Genomic DNA, 22337 nt, shown 5'->3' on the forward strand with positions numbered 1-22337 from the left:
TTTCAAGATTGTCTCAACACTGGCCAAATTAGTTCTTCAGGTAAACCTCAGAAAATCGACTACTACCCCAGTTCAAAGCATTCATTATCTGGGAGCTATATGTGTATCCTTCAGAGGAGAGACTGCTATACATCCAACTGAAATATAACATCAAACAGCTTGTCAAATGTCATCCATACTGCCAATAATGGCCTCTTGCATGTTTCTAGTTCCTCATGCCAGACTTCACCAGAGGCCTCTACAGCAAGGTCTAGCGTGCCAATCAAACCAGTTCACTAACAGTTCCATGGTGGACCAAATCGAAAAATCTGATGAAAGAGATCTCATTACAGCAGAATCTCCCAGTATAGACTCTAGTCACAAATGAATTCCTCCAAGGATGGGGAGCACACATGGGCCATTTAAGGGCCCAAGGATATGGTGATACAGAGAACACCTACCACATCAATCTACTAGAGTTTAGAGCAGTTCATCTGGCTTCAATATCCTTTCTTCCAGCAATCAAAACTACTTCTCTGATTGTTCAGACAGACAACACAACAATAATGTACTACCTGAACAAGCAGGGAGGGACGCCTTCGAGACCTCTGTTACTAGAGTCTCAAGCCATATGTAATGGCTTATTGCAAGGAACTTGAGAATCACAGCTGTCCATCTCCAGGTTCTCAAATCATGGAAACGGACACACTTAGTCAGACTTTAAAAAAAGAACACAATTGGATCCTAAACGACGGAGACATTTTCCAAGAATGGGGCTAGCCACAAATAGACTTATTTAGCGATGTAAAAATAAAAAAAAGTGCCAAAATTACACCTCCTGTATTTACCAGCCAGGGTCGAAGGGGTATGCTCTTTTGATAGACTGGTTGAAGAAATGTATTTACACATCTCCACCAATTCCCCTCATTCCAACTGTTCTGGTCAGATTTTATTGATCCAAAACTAGGATGATAATGATTGCACCAGAATGGCCTTGTCAGTGGTGGTTCACAGACCTTCTTCACCTGTCATAATGCCCACACAAGAAATTGCCATGCAGACAGGATCTCCTGTACAAGTTTGAGGGCCAGATCCTGCACCCCAACCTTCCATCGCGGAACTTAGCAGCGTGGCTCCTGAGTTCCTGCAATGTCGTCATTTAGGTCTTCCTCAAGATTACATGAACATTCTGCGGAATGCTAAACGACCTTCCACGAAAATCATACGCCTGTCAAGAGGATGTATTGACACCATATCTTCATCACCTGGCAAGGTCTGGTTTGCAATTTTCTTCTAATAAAGTTCACATTGTGGCTATAACTGCCTATAAGAAATTTTCATCACAAACCTTTTTCTTTAAAATGCCTGTGTTTAAGGATTTTTTTAGAAAGTATTAACCCCTTCCCTGCTCATGACGGAACCGTTCCGTCATGAGCCACGGTTGGCGTGTGCTCATGACGGAACGGTTCCGTCATGACAATCCTGTCGGCGGCCGCTCCGCCTGCGCGGCGCTGTTTCCCCGCCTGTGCGGGGCGACAACGCAAATGGGCGGAGTCATGACGGAACCGTTCCGTCATGAGCACAGCTCAACTGTGGCTCATGACGGAGCGGCTCCGTCATGAGCACAGGCCCACCGCGCTGCCCCCCTGCCCCCCCCCAGCGCTGCAGCGGAATGTCCGCAGCAGCGAAGGGGTTAAAAAGGTATTTCCACCAGTTATGTCCCCATCTACTCCTTGGCGGGCTAATATTGTTCTCTCTTAAATTAACTGGACTCCCATTTGAACCCGTTCACAAAGCTTCTTTACAAAATCTTACATGGAAAGCAGCTTTCCTACTTGCTATTATGTCTGCTCATACAGTTTGTGAAATTCATGCTCTATGCTCTTCAGAACTAGATACAGTATTCATTAGTAATAGAGTGGTAATGAGAGCACATCCCAGTTTTCTTCCTAAAGTGGTTTTGGATTTCCACATTAACCAAACTATTTCCTTACCCACATTTTGTCCTAATCCATCGATGCCAGCAGAGAATTCATTACATTCAGTTACATTAACTAGATGTTAAGAGTAATGAAATTGTATTTACGCAAAACCATATAAGACTGTCTTTTCATAAATTAAAGTCCATTACGAACAGGTCACCCTCTTCAAAACAAACCATTTTTAGATGGATTGTATCCTGTATAAATATTTTGTACCAGATAGCAAAGAAACCCCTGCCTGATAGAATTAAAGCCCCTTCAGCGTAAAGGCTGCTACCATAGCCCTTCTTAGAAATGTTTCCATTTCAGAAGTATGAAAGGCTGTTACTTGGAGATCTGTTCATACCTTTACTAAACTCTACTGTCTAGAGTCTGACTCCAGAGTGGATATTCAAGTAGGACAGGCTTCTTTGAGGAACTTTGAATGTGATTGTTGGAGCTGTTTTTATTTAATGACGCCTATTTGTGGGATGAGCTTGTTACTTAGTGGGGTTGCTACGCTTACAGTGCTTATGAGTATTGATGATGATCCTCTGGAAGAAAATGAAACGTTACTCACCTGTAATCCTAGTTCTGTCCCATGAATCCTCATCAAAATCATAAGCAACCCTCCCATCTCCCTGAACAGAAACTGTTACAGCTCACAACAATTGCGTCTCCTAGGAATGCTAATCTCCGTAACAATGACCTAAGTGTCACCGGTGAAGCAAGATAAGATAGGATTCAGGGGGTACTGTGATGTTTTTAAAGGCATGGTGCCAGTTTTCTCCACTATGCTTTGCATTGCAGCCTATTGGCTAACTATGTTTCAAATTCCCTTTTCAAAAGGTTTGTGAAAGATTTTCTATGATCACTTTTTTTATGGTGATGCATTTCTATGAAATTTGCTTCTTTTTAAACGAAACCTCAATGAAATCTGGCCATTTTAGCCTCCCTATAGGTTGCAAACATATATGGAATTAACTATTGTACAAGGTTTGTTATACAAATATGTATCATTTGCTTCTTGATCACTGCCTGTGGGCAGTACTATTCAGTGCTTATGGCTTTGGTGAGGATTACCCTGCATGAGAATCAGGATTACAGGTGACCAGAGTTTCCTTATTAATTCCCAAGGGAATCTTTCTTTGCAATATTAGAATAACAACAGCTTGAGGAAAAAAACAATAAATATCTAAACCCATGACATGGTAAAAAGATCACTGTCCTATTTTAGAAAGGTTGGAGTTTATGCACTGGATATAACAAAACGATCTCTGTGGCAAAAGAAGTAGCCCACTTACATATCTGCATAAAATACAAACCATTGATCTGCATGTTACACGGTGTGCATTGCAGCAGGTACATAACCCCTCTATGCTACTTTGTGAGGCAAAACTTTGACTGGACAAAACACAGAACTCTCCCAGAACTGTGTTATCCACTAGAGTTAACTTACTGCTATTATAATCCCCTTACAATTGATGGGCATACAAAGATCTCAACAGCAGGTGTCTTAACCTTGTAAGATATTTTAAAATGCAGCCTGTTTGTGGCGAGGTAAGTAAGCTAGAATAGATTTACTGTCACACATAACCGTTGTGCCAATTTCTTTACTGCATATTTATTTTAAATTAAATATATTGTGGACTGTTAGACTCTGCTTTTAAAGCTCCGCCCCTGGTGACTCTGCCCGCAATCCTCTTCCACATCTTGACCACCAATTTATGGCTTCCCAGAATACTTTTTTTCCCCAATTCCAACCCTGCTGCCGCTGCCCAACATTTTACCGTCTGATACTGCTCTGCTGTTTTTGTTATTGTTGCAGTGTCTGTGTGGGCGGTGAAATGTATGGCACTGTGGTTTACGTGCTAGGAAAGCCATGTGTACCATATTTGACTCCACTGCCACCAAAGTGTCTTACGAAAAGAATGAGTTAAGATACATTGAATGTTAAACATGGAGTTCTAAACTGGGTCTGACAACAGGGGATCCAGCAGCATAAAGAGACCATTATTCATTCTGAATAAAGGTTTGTAGCAGCCTTCATCCATTCTTTTAAAGTGCAGGATGCAAAAAGGTAAACAGTTTGTCCAAGATATATTTTGCATTGTCGGTTCATCAAGGCATGATTGGTCTGTTGCTGATTACAGGGTGTATGCGCCTGGACAACTGCTTCTATCCATGTAGTTTTCTTGTCATCAGAATGAAGAGCCCTAAGGTATTACTTTCATAGAACTGTGAACTTTAAGCACACTCCAACCATCATTCTGTAGCTAGAAAACAGAGGAGACTCACAGAAATATAACTAAGATGTGCTAAGCAAGCACTGTAATGGTCAGACAGCCATTTAGTATATTTATTTGGATGGACAAAAAATAGATAAAATAGATGTATCTCCTATGCCCTCTTATTAAATTGTATTTCAAACTAAGATCAAAGACCTATGTAGCCTTTAGAGAATTCCAGCACTCACCTGGTGCTTCTCTGGACTGTCAATCCCACATTTTGGGTACATTTAACAGTGGAGCTGATATTTATGCAAAATAGGAACCAGAGACCTCTGGTGGGTAGTTCCCAAAGTTAGGTGGACAGCAGCCTATATAGAGCACCCTGCAACACCAGCTACACTCTGAATCTTCTCACCTCAAATGTCTGTTTTTTCTAGCAATGTTTTTAAGCATAGGATTAGCACAGTGCCATCTATGCCGAGCTAGAAAGGGACAAAGCCTTTTGCCATTTAGTGTTAAAAGGGTTTTGTCATTTTACACTTTCCAAGGACAGCTGGCCATGGGTAGGTCCCACACTGGGCACCTCGTGGACTCAAATTGGTCCCCCTCGCAACTTGAGCGAGAGTTCTGGCTTGTCCCTGTTGGGGCATCAAGATCTTACTTTTCCGGTGTACCATTTTCCGTAAGGTATAATTGTACCTCACTTATGAGTTGTTTTTTTCACACACTAGGACTAGTGAGAAATCCCAACATAAGCGGACATGACTTTGATCTCCCTCTTCCCTTACACCACTTGCCGCCCCCTTTTGAGTAGGTGAGGATTACAGGTCCTGAAGAATTGCCGAGATCCAAACGGACTTTTTTATGGGCATGAAACATGTTGACCCTTTGACCACTAGAACTGACACGGGCCTAATTCTCCCCACTCAGTTCCCAGATTTTTAGTCTGCTTTAACGTATGGCCCAGGTACTCCTCGAATAAACTCTTTTTGGAGAATCCAGGAGCCATTTTTAAATCACTCTCACACAGTCCCACCTCTACTCACTTCACATGGGTACCCCCTCACATCACATCATCTAGCTTCACGACGGCAAAACGGAGAAGAGCTGCTGCAAAGAGCCCCCCTGTGGGGCCTGTTGGGCATTGCAGCGCCGGCACAACGAGGAGCTGCCCTATGATGAAGCATGACACCCATTGGGGTGTGTGTGGGCCCTTGCTCCTTATTGGAGCTATCCTTGGACAAGCACGTACTATCCTGCCTTGTCTAGCACTTACAGATAACTGCCATCACTGACGTGGTCTATAATCTCCTTCCTCCCTCCATCTCCCTAGGAACAGCATACCTTCTGTCTTTAGCTGTCTGTTTATGGAACTTGTTAATTGTCTTAATGTCTTCAATTACCTATTGAACTGTGACTGTGTTATGAGTTGCATATTGCTAATCGGATTCACTGTGAGTCTGTACTTCTATATCTACAGGTCCAAGAGTACCGAGAGGCTTTGGATGGTGTCCTTATCAAAGGAAAGCACGGCTTGCGTCTAGTGCCTGAACTGTATAGTGTGCCAGCAGATAAGGTAAACCTTTGTGATCAGATACTTTTTATTTGTTATTGGCAAAATCAAGCATAAGAGACAGTATGATAAACAAAGAAACAGTTTGTGCATTAAGACTTAATCAATATTGTGATCAAAATTGTAATAGAGTTGACTGACCATAAATAGAACAGCAGTAAACATAAGAAGAGACAAGGGAGAGGGAAAGGGGTAGTAAAGAAAGCTATAGCCAGAGGAAGAATACGAAGAATAGACTGTGCTACAGGCACATCATATAAACGTTGTCTTTTCAGCGCACGGTGATCAGTTCATTTCTCATATAAACGGGTACGAGTAAGCTAATCATCCAATTCCGAGGAGTTGTCATTCTGTGATTGTAAAGATATTTAGGGTGGAGTGAGCATCATAAAAAATTGTTGTGTCAAGCTGAAATAGGCATAAATAATGAGATGCCATTCTAGAGTGGTTTGGTTGATAGAATAGTTGTGTCAAGCGAGTCCCACATAGGTCTGCTGGGAGAAGGCCAAGGAGTGAGTTGTAAGGAGGTATTCTCTGCTTCTTTAAGGAACAAAAGCCATTCTCACCACATGTGGAAGGACACAAGACTGGACTTCTTCTAACTGGAGAGAATCAATTTATAGGCCAGTATTAGCATTTAAATCTAGGATATTATTGTATGTTTCCTTAGATAGTAGTGGGTCAAGTTTTATATAAGGAAATTAAGGTGAGAACGTAGAACACAGTATTTATAGTGAAATCAAAGATGTTCTTCCAGTACTTTTGAAGTATATGGCAGTAGAAGAGCTTGTGTGCAAGGTCCCCCTTATGTTCACCTTAGTTCCAGCAGTAGTAGTCTTGTTGTAATTTGAGTTTCTATAGTTTTTTGGGGATCCAAAAGGTTCTATGGTGTGTTTTGTCCAAATCTTTAGCAGAAAATACCAAGACCAAAGGTTTATGATCTGTTCTCAGATCTAATGGTAAACCCCAAAGGTAAAACTTAAAAGGATTGTTGCTCAGTAGCAGGCTAAGGCCTCCTTTTCTGCTGTGGAGGAGTTTTTAACTATCCCGCAGTGCTCTTGAAGCAAATGCAATTATTCTTTCCAAACCCTCACAGATCTGAGAAAGAGTAGCACCAAGACCTTAGCTGCTTGCATCTGTGGTGAGAATGGCTTTGTTCCTGGTTTCAAATTTACTTATACCAGGAGCATTAATTATAGTGTTTTTTATTTTCTCAAATTATTCAGTTTGTCCTGACTTCAACTCAAATTGCACATTTAGTTTTTAATAGATTTCACATGGGTTGCACGAGATCCGCAAACTTCTTAACAAACTTTGACCTACATGTATTCCGCTAGCCCCAAAAAACTATTTGACTTCCTCCTTATTAGTGGGGAATGGTGCAGCTTTTACAGCATCGATAAGGCTGATTTTAGGTTTAATACCTTCACAGGAGATGGTATGCCCCAGGTAATCAACAGAAGTGACTCCGCTCTTGCACCTTCTTTTCTTTATGATAGTTTGCTTAGGACCTTGCTTAGATTAACGTCATGCTCCTGTTCTGTAGACCCATATGTCAAAATATCATCCTGGAAACACACGGCCTTACTTAGTCCTTCTATAATGTGCTGCATTATTCTCTGAAATGCCAAAGCCAATCCAAATGGCATTCTCAAGAACAAGGGGAAGTGAAAGAAGTTAAAGGTTGTGATCCCAGGTGTAATGGAACCTGGTGGTATGCAGAAGACATATCTAATATAATAAAATACTTAGCATCATATATTAAATGGCACATCTTATTAATCTTAAGCAACAGGAAACAGTCTACCCAGATATTGGTGTTTATATCTCTTAAATCAATGCACAAATGAATGTCCTTTCCCCTATTCTTTGGCGCAAGAACAATGGGAGCCAACCATTCTACACACTCATTCATTTTTATTACACCTTGCTTCTCCAATTTGTCCAATTCCTCTTTCAATGAATCTCTAATTTATAAGTAAATTGGCCTTGTTTTGTGTACCACGGGTCTGTGTACGGTTCTCTCCACCAGTTACCTGTTCATGATTGTTGGGGTCCGATTTGAATCCTCGATCCTTCTGATGGTGCCAGCCCATTAAATTAGAACCTTGTTTAGCGATATAAACCTTACCCACTGTGTGTCTATCTTTGAAATAGATATGCAGTTTGACCATCCCCTTAAAGAGAATGGGATCTTTGTTATATCTCCCTGGTCTAATATCTTGAGGTTCCAGGACATAACCCATTTTCTCATGAAGTGTTGTACTCTCAATGAAAGTATACAGGGAACGTGAATCCGCAAATACAGATACATTGATCCTATCTAACAGTGTATTACATATGGTATACGACATTTTGACTTCTGATCCATATCTGGAATATCAACTGCTCTTTGTTAGGACACTTTTCTTCTTTCTAATCATCCACCATATGTATTTTACTTCCCCCTTCTGTATACTTTGGGAAAATTGCCCCTTTCATTGCATTTCCTACATAAGGCACCTCTTGCTGGACACTTGGGACTGTTGGCCAGGTGATTTTGATACCCACAACTAAAACACTTTAATTTGGTATCTCTCTTAACATGAAATTGTTGAGCCACATTCTCTTTTACGTTGTACACGCTTTCTAGATCACTTAGTTTTTTAACATCACCACTTGTTTTCAATGTTTCACCAGACAACTTCATTTCCTTCACAGATATTGCCGTATGTTCTATGCCTTATGCTACATTGACAGTTTCAGTTAATGACAGGTCATGGGACAACAGTTTTCCCCCTGCTTTATGACTGCTGGTAAATCTTTCCAGTTGATCCCTTATCAAAGAATATGTGAGGACTCCAAGCTCTAATAAATAATTTGTCTTTCTAAAACAACATTTCTGGCGTTCAAGTTTATCTAATGTTATGTTATGTTATTGAGTTTTATAACGCGCACAGCTACTCCTAGGAGTGTCCCGGCGCGAGCCTGTAAAGTTCCAGAAAGGAGAAAATTAAAACAAGAAAGTTTTGAGCTGTTTCTTAAACTGACTTAGTTCTTTAATAGCGCGCAGAGAGACGGGAAGCAAGTTCCAGGCCGTCACAGCCCTGACAGCAAGTGATCTACCCCCCATTCTTTGAAGGGGTACTCGAGGAATTTTTGCAAGCAGCTGAGAGGACGATCTCAGATGCCTAGTAGGCACATAGAAAGCAAAGCGTTTCCTGAGATAGGGCGGACCACCAGCATAAAGGGCGCGATGAGTTATGACCAAGGCCTTAAACTTAACACGCTTCCTCATCGGGAGCCAGTGTAGCGTGCGGAGATGATGCCTCATACTCATCCTCGCCGGAATGTTCAGCACCAACCGGGCAGCCGTATTCTGGACCACCTGTAGCTTTTTGAAAATGTAGTCGGGGAGGCCCAGATACAGCCCATTGGCATAGTCAACCCGGAAGAGGATCAAAGCCCGAACCTCTGTTTCCTTCGCTGATCTTGGCAGCAGTGGAAGAAATTTCTTGAGCGACTTAAGTATCCCAAAACAGCTCCCCGCCAATTTTTTAATCTGGGTTGAGAAGGACAGCTGCTCATCAAACCAGACCCCTAGATTTTTGACTGGGAGGCCTGAACACAAATGCAAGGGAAAATCAGAAGGCCAGATTGAATCCCTAAAACGAGCTGGAAAATTGCCATAAAGGAGAATTTCAGTCTTTGCCTCGTTACATTTGAGTTGAGCCGCCGATAGCCATTGAAAGACGGCAGTCAGGCACTCCTGCACCCTTACGGTGGAAAAATCCGGTTTGCCCCAGGTGAACAGAAGCTGGGTATTGTCGGCATATGCAACGATCTTGGCACCTCGTTCCTCCACCAGATGGACCAAAAGGGTGACATATATATTAAACAGCAGGGGGCTCAAAGAAGACCCCTGCGGAACTCCCGTGGTAACTGGCTGCGGGGGAGACGAAAACGGCGGTAACCAGACCTGTTGCGACCGCCCCGCAAGAAAAGATTCCAACCACTTCAAGGCTAGTCCAGTTTTACCAATGTTCGCTAATCGGGCCAGGAGCAGAGTATGAGGGACAGTGTCGAACGCTGCCGACAAATCCAGCATTATGAGGGCTGCACTACCGCCCGAATCCAGACACTCGCGAAAAGCTTCAGAGACCTCAAGCAAGGCGGACTCAGTGCTGTAGGAAGCTCTGAAACCTGATTGGACTGGATGCAGAAAACTGGACCCCTCCACAAAGTCAGTGAGCTGTTTGTTAACAGCCTTTTCGCAATTTTTTGCGAGGCAGGGGAGCAAGGAAATAGGGCGATAGTTCCCTGGGATTCCCTGGTCGAGCGAGGGCTTTTTTAGTAATGGGAGGATTTTGGCCTGTTTCCACTCCAGAGGGACAACTGCCTCTTTAAGGGAGGGACAACTGCCTCTTTAAGGGAGTGGTTGATAAGTGTGTTAACCTCGTTGTTCACCACTTCGGCAATGGAGGCCAGTAATCTGGCTGTGCACGGATTCGCAGGGGACCCTGATTTCATAGATTTCGACATTTTCAGGGTCTCCGACAGATCAACAGAGGCAAAGGCAGGCAGCGTAGGGACCACTATAGGGGCCACGTCCAAATGCAGGCTCTGGCCAACAAATGTCTCCTGAATGGCCCGTATCTTATCAATAAAGTAGTTTGACAGCTGTTCGCACCAGGCAGCAGAAACAGGGAGTTTAGAGGTCATAGCCTTGGGAGCCATGAAGCTCTGAACAATAGAGAATATTTCACTCGAGTTATTACTAGCGGACTCGATGCGATCAGCGTAATAGAGACTTGGCCTTTCTAATGGCCAGGTAGTACACCTTCTGGGCTTCTCTAAGGGTCTTTTTAGCCACAGAGCAAAAGTCGACGCGCCAACCACGTTCAAGCTTTTTGCAATGTTGCATAAGCATTTTTAATTCGGCTGAGAACCATGGTTTGGATGGAGAATTCCTAGCGTGACGACGGCATGAGGGGGGAGAGAGAGTAACCACAGCCCGCTCAATCCAATCCGTAAAGCAGGCCAAAGCCCCGCTCAAATCCGCAGGAAGAGCGATCTTTGAGCTTTCTAGGAGATTCTTAAAGGCAGCCGGATTAATTTTAGAAGTGGCGGGGCAAAAATTGACCTGATGCTCCGCATCCTCTTCTCCCAGTGGCCACGTGAAGCAGGAGAGAAAATGATCTGACCAGGGGACTGGAAGGGGATTCTCAATGTAAATGGGGAAGTTGGAGCAGATAGGGTCTAGGATATGGCCCCCGCAGTGAGTCGGGTGACTGACCCATTGGGAGAGCTGGGCTAGATTTAAGGAGTCTAAAAGAGACTGAGTATTTGCCGAATCCGTCTGATCTAGATGGATGTTAAGGTCACCCAGAAATAGATATTGGGAAAAGCGCAGGGCTCGAGGAACCATAACCTCCTCAAGATCGTTAAGAAAAGGACCCGTGGAGCCGGGCGGTCTATACACCAGTGTCCCACCCAACGTAGAATGGGCCGAAAAAACAATGGTAAAATCCAAGAATTCGCCCTGCCCCAATATAATGTTAGATCCTTGGGTGACCTCCCATACATCTCTATACACAATAGCAACACCACCCCCCTACACCAAGCGCGGTCCGCCCGAGAGATTCGAAAGCCCACTGGAATAGCCATCTGAACAATAGGATTGGAAGAGTCATTCAGCTAGGTCTCAGTGATGAAAAGGAGGTCAAGATGGTGATCCAATATAAGATCAAAGATATCTTGATAATGTCTCACCAGCGACCAACTGTTGGTGGGGCGAACTTTAGTTTTCGGCGGGGGCGCATACCCGAGCTTCAATCCTTCCAAACCAGCGCCCAGATGGAAATGGCACTCTGGGCATACTAATCGCCGAGCAGAGCCGACATCCCAGCTGGAAGGTAATGAACATTTACCAGTTCTAAATGATAGCAAATCCTCCCGACTGTACCCTTTTTTGGCCACCAACGACTGAGATTTGCGGACAGCATGCCTGGCACTGGACGCTTTCGGGACCCTGACGGGCGCAAATGGGCTTGCCTTAGGCGCGCCCGCTACACACGTCCGACCAGTGTTCATTCAAGTAGTCCCGTGTGCCTGAGAGCTAGACCGCCACTGAGCAGGAAAATGGCATCTCTCGACGGCACCACGGGAGAGCAGGAAATAAGAAGAGCGCGTACCCCCACACAGCTGTCCCCAGTAAATAAGCAGTAATCAGTAATATTTTATCTTTTAAAATTCATTAGAATGATTATCAATCAATTTTAAAGTGCGAGTATGAGGCCAATTAAAATCTGTGCAAAGAACATGTGCAAACAGCAGAAAAGCGCGACAACTATGTCATGTAGCAGCGAATGCGAACCTTCAAGAAGTGGGCGTCCGACCAGTGTTCGTTTAAGTAGTCCCATGTGCCTGAGAGCTAGACCGCCACTGAGCAGGAAAATGGCATCTCTCGACGGCACCACGGGAGAGCAGGAAGTAAGAAGAGCGCGTACCCCCACACAGCTGTCCCCAGTAAATAAGCAGTAATCAGTAATATTGTATCTTTTAAAATTCATTAGAATGATTATCAATCAATTTTAAAGTGCGAGTATGAGGCCAATTAAAATCTGTGCAAAGAACATGTGCAAACAGCAGAAAAGCGCGACAACTATGTCATGTAGCAGCGAATGCGAACCTTCAAGCACTGTGCGTCCGACCAGTGTTCGTTTAAGTAGTCCCTTGTGCCTGAGAGCTAGACCGCCACAGAGCAGGAAAATGGCGTCTCTCGACGGCACCACGGGAGAGCAGGAAGTAAGAAGAGCGCGTACCCCCACACAGCTGTCCCCAGTAAATAAGCAGTAATCAGTAACATTTTATCTTTTAACATTCATTAGAATGATTATCAATCAATTTTAAAGTGCGAGTATGAGGCCAATTAAAATCTGTGCAAACAGCAGAAAAGCGCGACAACTATGTCATGTAGCAGTGAATGCGAACCTTCAAGCAGTGCGCGTCCGACCAGTGTTCGTTTAAGTAGTCCCGGGTGCCTGAGAGCTAGACCGCCACTGAGCAGGAAAATGGCATCTCTCGACGGCACCACGGGAGAGCAGGAAGTAAGAAGAGCGCGTACCGCCACACAGCTGTCCCCAGTAAATAAGCAGTAATCAGTAATATTTTATCTTTTAATTGCTGGTTTTGGGGCTCCATATAAATAAGCAGATACTACAGAAAAAGGATTCTGCTATACGCTATGTTGGGCTTAGGAGGTAGCTCCCAGACTGACTTACTAGATTTCCGAATATCTTGGGAACTTAGAACGTTCTGATATTTAGGAATCTGGGTGACTCATACCTCTGCTTTACACTACCAATTTAATACCGATAGGTTCTTGCAGGCAATTAAGGCCTCAATACATTTTTGGTACTAACTCCCACTCTCGATAATGAGAAGAGTGGCACTGGCCAAGATGGTGCCACTACCCCGCTGCCTAGTTGAACTACAAACTACTATGTATGCTACGCCGAGATCAGCTTTTTGGGAGTTGGTTAGCTTCCTAGTTTCATTGGTGTGGACAGGCAGAAAAAGTGCTAGAGGTGCTGAAAATGAGTAGGGAGTGTGGCGGGCTGGGTCTACCTGTCCTGAAGCTCCACTACACTAGCCCACAGCTGCAGCATGCATCTAAATGGTGTTATGACAAATCAAACTGGGAACACCTACTTCTTGGAGGAACTTTGGGTGAGGGCGCACACTACCTATCTGTTTGATGTGCAATACAAATCAGTTGGCGGGACACCCCATTGGTAGTTAAACATGGGGCTGTGGCATGGGAGTGCTGAAGCGCCCACCCTTCGGTAGGTCTCTGTCAAGGGAATGGCTACAGCTGTTCTGCCAAATATGGGAGGTTTTGTTTCTGGCAGCCTGCAGGAAGGGAGGATGCATAACTATGAGAGACTTGTATCCAGGAAATGCGTTTTTAACGTTTGAGGAGACTAGAGAAACATTTGGGGTCACTGCTGGACAATTTCTGCTATACCCCAAGCTGGCAGGTATACCTAGAGAAGTTTGTTCTATATTCCGAATGTACCACAGACCTCCTTGACAGTGGGGCTGATCTTGAAGGAGGGGGGGCTTTTCACTTACCTACAAAGGCCCCGAAGGAGGAAAGACCACCAGTGGTGCAGAAGGAACGACAAGCATGGGACAAAGATCTACAGGTCCCCGTTGTATGGAGAATGAGCAACGGCTTGTACTCAGGTTCAAGATGTAGCTAGTAACGCTAAATTTAACCTGACACATTTTAACTACCTTCATCATACATTTCTGTCACTTGCTGTAATACATAGAATAGTCCAAATAAACCCTCGACCTGTCAAAAACGTGCCTGAATGGAGAGGCCTTGTTCCTTTGTATGACCTGGACAAACAGGACACTAGAGGGGGACTTGGATGAGGTGGTGACAAGACTTGAATAAGTGACAAATCTCCACCTCCAGACATCAATACGTCGCAGCCTATTGAGCAGTGTAACAAAATGCAACAAGCATTGGCATAGCCAATAGGTCTCGCCTTTGGGACCTTATAAGTATTTACCCATGCAACAGTTGATGTTGTTGCACCAATGATATTGTGCTGCAGAACTAAATACTTATAAAGTTTCAAAGGCGAGACCTATTGGCTAGTTTCCTGAAAACTATCACTCCATTGTTTAGTATTACTGCAGTGCTCTACATTTCGATCCCTTGGTCCAGAGCCTCCAGTGCTGTCGGAGTAATATTGGCTGTAAGATCCGCATTAAAGTTCGGGAAGATATTCACGGCAGTTATCCTCGAATGATTTACTCCACAAACTGCTCTTTTCCTATGTCTTTCATGTCACTTGCAAGATTAGAGAGCACAGTAATGGAAAGAGACTCCTATGACCTTACTCTACCCTACAAGGAGTTCAATTAATTGCAGCCATATGTTGTTTTCATTACATAGCTTCGCTGGTTACTGGTGTGTAAAAAATATTTTTTACCTTGTAAATTTAAGGAGAGAAGCTAAACTGTCCTGAACAGCATTGACATGATGTTTTCTAAGGAAAGAAAAAACTAAACTGTTCTGAACAGAGCTCTGTGCAGTTCCAATAAGCCTATTCGTAGAAAGAGCAAAAAGGCTGCACTCTAGATGTTCGATTTCATGCACACGTTTGAAGACAAACCAGGACAGCCTTTCTCCCCTCTTGTCTTTAGCAGTGTCACCAGAGGAAGTGAAGGGGATTAGTTATGGGTGCCGGCGTCATCATGCTGTCACCTTTGCAAATGGTTTCCCCCGTGGCACGCGCGCCTGTTTTTAGCCCGGGAGCCCGAAGGGGCCTTTGTAGCGGCAGCTCTGCTGCGTGCTCAGCTGTGGTCTGGCGCTTTACGAATGTCCGCCTTCCGAAGATGTATATCAGCTGCCGGGGCCCTCTGGTGCCACTGCATGTGTGTATGTGGCCGGTGGCTGGGCAGCTGTCAGCGGGAGCTAGCATCCGAAGGCGGAATAAAGATGCGAAGCAGAGGCTGAGGGGGCAGCAGCAGTGCAGCCTTTCCCTTTGATAAGGTATCTGCAGCATTAGACACAGCGGCTTCGGGTGAGCAGGCGGTTCCAGCATGGCGGAGCAGGGCCCCCGGACAGGCTGTGGATGCGGTTAGGGTCCGAAGTAGCATCGCTTTCACGGATCATGAGTTCATGTTAGGCATCTGGGCAGGGAATGAGCTTCAAGGCCTCAACTCAAAGAAAACAGGCATTGGGGAGCAGTTGTTCTGAGAGGAAAATGCAATGCACTGAAGGCAGACAAATCAAGCTTGGGAAACTATTGTTTTATTTTTTTAACCAAATGCATTAACCCCTTCCCTGCTCATGACGGAACCGTTCCGTCATGAGCCACGGTTGCCGTGTGCTCATGACGGAACGGTTCCGTCATGACAATCCTGTCGGCGGCCGCTCCGCCTGCGCGGCGCTGTTTCCCCGCCTGTGCGGGGCGACAACGCAAATGGGCGGAGTCATGACGGAACCGTTCCGTCATGAGCACAGCTCAACTGTGGCTCATGACGGAGCGGCTCCGTCATGAGCACAGGCCCGCCGCGCTGCCCCCCTGCCCCCCCCAGCGCTGCAGCGGAATGTCCGCAGCAGCGAAGGGGTTATACACAGAACATGTTTCTCATGTGCACCCCTAGCAAACAAGTGCGGCCCGCAGCTGCGAAAGTTAAAGTTAACTAGTACTTGTGCATGGCCCCTGTAGACGGTGAGGGCAATGACTGTTTTGAAGCACACTCGTGCTTGTGGCACCATCCGCCTTGCGGGAGCGATCAACAGCCAATTAGCATGCGCGTCGCTGCTCGCTCCCGCAAGGTGGATGCCGTCAGAAGCACGAGTGTGCTTGAAAATGAGTAGAGCGACGGCTAAAGGCCCCGCCTATGCAGCGCATGTGCGCTGCGTAGGCGAGACCTACCAAGGGAATGATGGAACACAAATTATCAACACTAGGCTTACTCTTTGTAAAGCGCCGTATAGCAATACATTTGTTACCAAATTTGGGACCCAGCATTTTGTAATGGATTAAAGCTATGATGGTGTGGATCCTGGCAAAAGAGCTGCGATTAAAAGCCTTAGGACACATGGAAGGGCTGTAGAGGCCGTAAGGGAATAATCTAATACAATTAAACAGCTCATAGATAATCCTGAACTGGGTGATGAACAAAACAATCTAGGAGGAAAGGAGAGAAAGGGGCTTGAAATAAAAACATGAAATTTTGACTCAACCTGTAAGGCATAGATGTGTAATCGCAGGAATGAACCTAGTGTTGGGACGTTTGTACGGACTCTTACGTGAACTGTATACATTATGCCGCAATGTTATTAGGAACTTATGTATCCTTCATGTGCGGGGAACAACCTTTACAACGCAACTTTTACAACGCACTACCATTACAACGCATTTTTTACAACGCATAATCCATTACAACGCATGATATTACAACGCATGACACTACAACGCATTTTTAAAAACTACCTTTACAACGCATTCCATTACAACGCATACTACCATTACAACGCATACCATTACAACGCATAATATTACACTATACTATCCAACACTTACCCTAGTGATGCACCCCCTGGAGTAAGAATAGTAATTTTTACCCCTATACTATCCAACACTTACCCTACTGATGCACCCCCTGGAGTTAGAATAGTAATTTTTACCCCTATACTATCCAACACTTACCCTACTGATGCACCCCCTGGAGTTAGAATAGTAATTTTTACCCCTATACTATCCAACACTTACCCTACTGATGCACCCCCTGGAGTTAGAATAGTAATTTTCACCCCTATACTATCCAACACTTACCCTACTGATGCACCCCCTGGAGTTAGAATAGTAATTTTTACCCCTATACTATCCAACACTTACCCTACTGATGCACCCCCTGGAGTTAGAATAGTAATTTTTACCCCTATACTATCCAACACTTACCCTACTGATGCACCCCCTGGAGTTAGAATAGTAATTTTTACCCCTATACTATCCAACACTTACCCTACTGATGCACCCCCTGGAGTTAGAATAGTAATTTTTACCCCTATACTATCCAACACTTACCCTACTGTTGCACCCCCTGGAGTTAGAATAGTAATTTTAACCCCTAAACTATCCAACACTTACCCTACTGATGCACCCCCTGGAGTTAGAATAGTAATTTTTACCCCTATACTATCCAACACTTACCCTACTGATGCACCCCCTGGAGTTAGAATAGTAATTTTTACCCCTATACTATCCAACACTTACCCTAATGTTGCACCCCCTGGAGTTAGAATAGTAATTTTTACCCCTATACTATCCAACACTTTCCCTACTGTTGCACCCCCTGGAGTTAGAATAGTAATTTTTACCCCTACACTATCCAACACTTACCCTACTGTTGCACCCCCTGGAGTTAGAATAGTAATTTTTACCCCTACACTATCCAACACTTACCCTACTTTTGCACCCCCTGGAGTTAGAATAGTAATTTTTACCCCTACACTATCCAACACTTACCCTACTGTTGCACCCCCTGGAGTTAGAATAGTAATTTTTACCCCTATACTATCTAATACTTACCTTAAATGTAATTTAATATTATGCGTTGTAATGGTATGCGTTGTAAAGGTAGTATGCGTTGTAATGGTAGTGCGTTGTAAAGGTATTTTTTAAAAATGCGTTGTAGTGTCATGCGTTGTAATGTCATGCGTTGTAATGGATTATGCGTTGTAAAAAATGCGTTGTAAGTGCATGCGTTGTAATAGTGTGCGTTGTAACGTCATACATCCTCATGTGCATGGCTATTAGTTCTGTTGATGTATTGTATAACTGTCTTTAGACTGAATAATAACAAATGAAGATGTTTAAAAAAGATGGATTTTGAGGTGAAACCAGTGATGCTTCTTCCTGTGCCCATGGGAAATGGGAAATTAAGTCTTCCTGCCTGGCTTCTTCTTTTAAAGATATTGTTGGTGCAAGAACCCTGAAAGTAATTGCACAATGTGCAGGTAAAATGTTGGAAATGTAATCAACTGCTCCTGTTTATAGGTGAATGAAGAATATGAGAACCCTCACACAGTTGAAAGGGTGCCTATGGGAAAACTACCTCACATGTGGGGGCAGTCTTTATATATCCTTGGGTGTCTAATGGCAGAGGTAAGGACACATACAAAGTATTTAGATATGTTGGTTGATTTATTTTCCACAAACTATGGCTTCCTTCTCCTGAAACTTCTTTCTGATCTCTTTCTGCCTAAATTATATTTAACTCAATATTTATTCTTACTTTTTATTGTCCCATTTTCTGCACTGCCCAAGTATGTCTTTCAAGAAACACAAATGTTTACCACTCTGCTAATAATATATGTCTTATGGAAATAAGCAGAACTTCTGTTTTTTGTTAATTTTAATGTAATGGTTGGTGGCCTTTGACTTTACAGTGCCTTTTCCTTTGCAAATAGTGATTTTAAATCCTAATCCACGTACATTTTGTAAAACATATGAAGTTTTTGAGACAGTAGTATCTCTTATGTTCTGTGTTTTTTGATGGGGTCTATCCTAGACTTAGTTATCTTATGTGCCCAGATATTTGAGGTAGTTCTATTTTGGCTGCATTTCTCATGAACTCTCAAATAAATGGCATCACTCTCTGTCCTCATGATATTTCCAACTGCTGTGGGGTTTCGACAGAGCCTGAGCACAAGATCACCATTTTAGTTATAAGTTTGAAGCCAACGCCACCTCCATAGGCACCACTATAGTTGGTCTGCTGGCTGCCCACCGCCACTGTGCCCAGCTCGCGCGCGGAGGCGGGCGGACATGGGTGCACGGCAGGGGGCAACCTCAGTGGTGACACACTGATGCGTTGTTGCACTATACTGTGCACTATACCATACTCCCTTTCTGTTCCATATCGCTACGAACGTTATCTGTGTAGGAGGTGCCAGCTCCAACTAGGCCAAGGGGAGATAAGTGTACTGGACTTTCAAATTGTTTTGGGCCTGCGCTTTCTGCTAGTTTATTTGCCATTTGCCATTGATTGTTATTAAATACTCTTCCTGCATCTCTGCCATTAGTGCATTACTTGTCACTTGACTTTCAAGTTAAGGGCAGAGTTGCCAGTGGGATTGCGCTTTCCTCAAGAGCTCTACATTCTTCACATCATCAAGTCTATCGACTACAACTTGATCAACGATTATGGGAAAACGTAAAATGGACAGGGAGCAGGACATTACCCATGATCCACTTAGAAGTAACACCACTTTGGATGCTTTCCTGGCAAGAGCTGTGAATGTTGTTGCAAGGGAGATAGGCCTAGTGGAGAGGCGGTTATCATTGAATACTGAAGCAGGGCCGAGCTTACCGCTTCTGAGCGGGACCCCTTAGTTGAGTATTGCCCCTAACAGACCTCGTGGGAGTACCAGCCAAAGCATAAGTGCAGCTACCCCGATACCAAGTCCAGATCCGACAGATTCCACAGGATCAGATCCCACGTTGGACCCGGTTAGTGTGCTCCTGATGGACGTAGCCCAGAATGTGTCCCAAGTTCAGGTGAAGTGGTGGTGAAGAAAAAAAAGATCTCTGAAACAAGTGGTTGATGAGAAGGCTAAAAAAAAAAAAAAATCTGTGTCAGCCCTGATACCCGTCTTCACTCCCGATCTGGCATGAAAATAGACCAGGTCACAACAATCACACAGCAGACACCGCTTACCAATTTAACTGGAAAAGTCATGGCCACTGATATGGGCTGTGGTGAGGTCATTGACGAAATTGAGCGAGTAGTGAAGGCTGCAATAGCACCGTTAGTGGATAGGATTAGTACACTAGAAGGGACTTGCAGAGACTTATTACTGAAATTAGAGACCCTATGGCCCTTTCATCTCCAGTCCCATTACGAAGCCAGGCATCCTTTAGGGTGTGGTCAAGCTACATTGTAACAACTGACTGCCCTAAGTTGAGCTACACGCTGCAATGGAAGTCCTTTGCTACGATACTACCCCTTCAACCATGGCTACAGGGAAAAGATCACCATCCTCAGCAAGCTACAGTGCAGCAGTGGCTAAAGATTTGGGGAGGAATATTTCACAAAGGGTGTGGGTAAGCAACACCTGCAAGACCAAAAACTGCAGCCATCTAGAAGGGGCTCCAAGTCGCACCTGTCTCTTCCACCCGACTGTTGTCCCTATGAGGCAGTGTTAGCCGGACTACCTCCTCTTTCCCATGATAAAGAAGAAGGCTATTTGGAACTCAAGAATAAAGTCTGCTACTGACTTGCCTGTGATGCTGATTTTTCTATGCATCAATTCGATGATATTTTATTGGCGTGGACGATTGGATGGATAGGCCACTTATCCGAAAACCATTGAAGGGGACTGTGTGATCGTAAATTGTAAAGATCCAAGTATGGCACTGTGGCTTAATCAGCCTGGTCATAAGCATGGTAGCATACGTTCAGCCATAAGCATTGTCCCGCTAGTTTTTTTTTGTATAGACCTACTTTGCCTAATGGAAGAAGGCCCCTACTACAACAAGAGAACATGGTGGAGGCCAGCTCTTAAAACTCAAAACAGGTTTATGCCTTTATCAGATTTGGATGCCAATGACTGACTTGTGCCAGCGACGGGCTGGCCAAAGACCTACATTAGGGGCATGCGCATGGGACTAAACGTTGCCTCAGTCATATCATTGGGCCCCAATGATGATTTTTGCTGCTCCTTGGAAATGGGAGGAACAATCAATTCCACGTCAGTCAAAGTTCCCAATTTTTCGGGCCACGACAATATAAGTGCATCTCAGGCCATTGCTTTAGTGGTAAACAGCAAACAGTTACCCTGGAACATTGCAGGCCTGATTAACGTGCTTGGCTGTCCAGATTGGGCCAATTTCATTGAACAATTTGAAATTTGTTCTTTGCAGGAAACCTGGGCAATAGGTTCTTTCGACCAACCAGCCCTCTCATGCGGAAGAGGCGGACCATCAGGGGGCTTGGTGACATGGATATACACCACTCTTGCATGTTCTTCAGAATGATTGATCTAGGTTACCCCGATATGTGTGTTAATCTGAAGGTCGTCATGGGTTCTTATCAGTTATTTACCTAATTAAGGGTCACCTGGCCTCCCACCCCACCTGAAGCACTTAGAATAGTGATGGGAGACTTTAATTGTTGCTTCAAACCAATCGATACTGGGTCTGGTCACATTAGTGGAGAAGAGGACGAATTGTGGGCGATACCTGCTGTCACCCTACCACCAATTAGGAGGTGGCCAGCTGCTGTTTTACAGCTGAATGCTTTTGTTCTGGGTAATGGTTTGAGAGCGTGTAATGGGAGAACTTCATCAGACAAGGAGAGGAGGAACATGTTCAACCGGTAGGGGTGCCAGAGCTGAATAGATTACATTCTGTCAGACATTAGGATATGGCCCTACTTGTTGATAAGGAAGTGATATAGCGGCAAGATAGTGATCACAATGCCCTGGATCTCAAACTTCGTTCATTGGGGCCCAATGCATCCTCTCGTGCTTATGAACCATTTGACAGGAAACTCGTGCCCTCAAGCACTCGCCAAAGGCTGAGGTGGTATGTTATCGCCTCAACCTTGACTATCGAACAGATTTATGAGGCTCTTGCCACTGCCTTGAAAGCAGTCCTATTGATGGAGGGGAATGCCCTGACAACCACTACATGGGGCAATTGCTATACCATCCATAACTTCACGTTTCGCACATTTAAAGACCTTTTTATTGTGGGATCTAGATCTCTTCCTAAAAAGGCTAAAGTGGCTCCATGGCACACCAAAAGATGTAGGGCTGCCCGGAGATCACTTTCAGAAGCACTAAAAGGTCCTTGCTTCCTTGATTGAGTCTCTCTTGCCTCTTGTTGAATTCTAACATCTCGGCGCCAGCATGGACTAACCACTTTTCATGGTTGTATGATGTGGGAGCCACTGATGATGCAAGGATTTACCCTGGTAGTGTTGTGGCCACACTGCCACAGCAGTAGAGACTGCCCATGCAGAGAAAGATCTACCTATGGAGGCCCTGCCTGAATTGACTGTAGGTAAATTTCA

At 44.4% G+C, this 22337-nt stretch overlaps 1 protein-coding gene across 3 annotated transcripts in view; it reads left to right on the forward strand.

The window, feature by feature from the left end:
- Positions 1–22337, forward strand: part of PHKA1 (phosphorylase kinase regulatory subunit alpha 1) — a 1109231-nt gene that overhangs the window by 436525 nt on the left and 650369 nt on the right. For all 3 annotated transcript variants that reach the window (XM_085630734.1, XM_085630735.1, XM_085630736.1), the window contains exons 11-12: positions 5652–5747; positions 18317–18424. In XM_085630734.1, the coding sequence (XP_085486860.1) occupies positions 5652–5747; positions 18317–18424 (204 nt within the window). The remainder of the gene's footprint in view (positions 1–5651; positions 5748–18316; positions 18425–22337) is intronic.

Source organism: Triturus cristatus, chromosome 10 (genome assembly GCF_964204655.1).
Source record: "Triturus cristatus chromosome 10, aTriCri1.1, whole genome shotgun sequence".
In the NCBI taxonomy this organism is placed as follows: domain Eukaryota; kingdom Metazoa; phylum Chordata; class Amphibia; order Caudata; family Salamandridae; genus Triturus; species Triturus cristatus.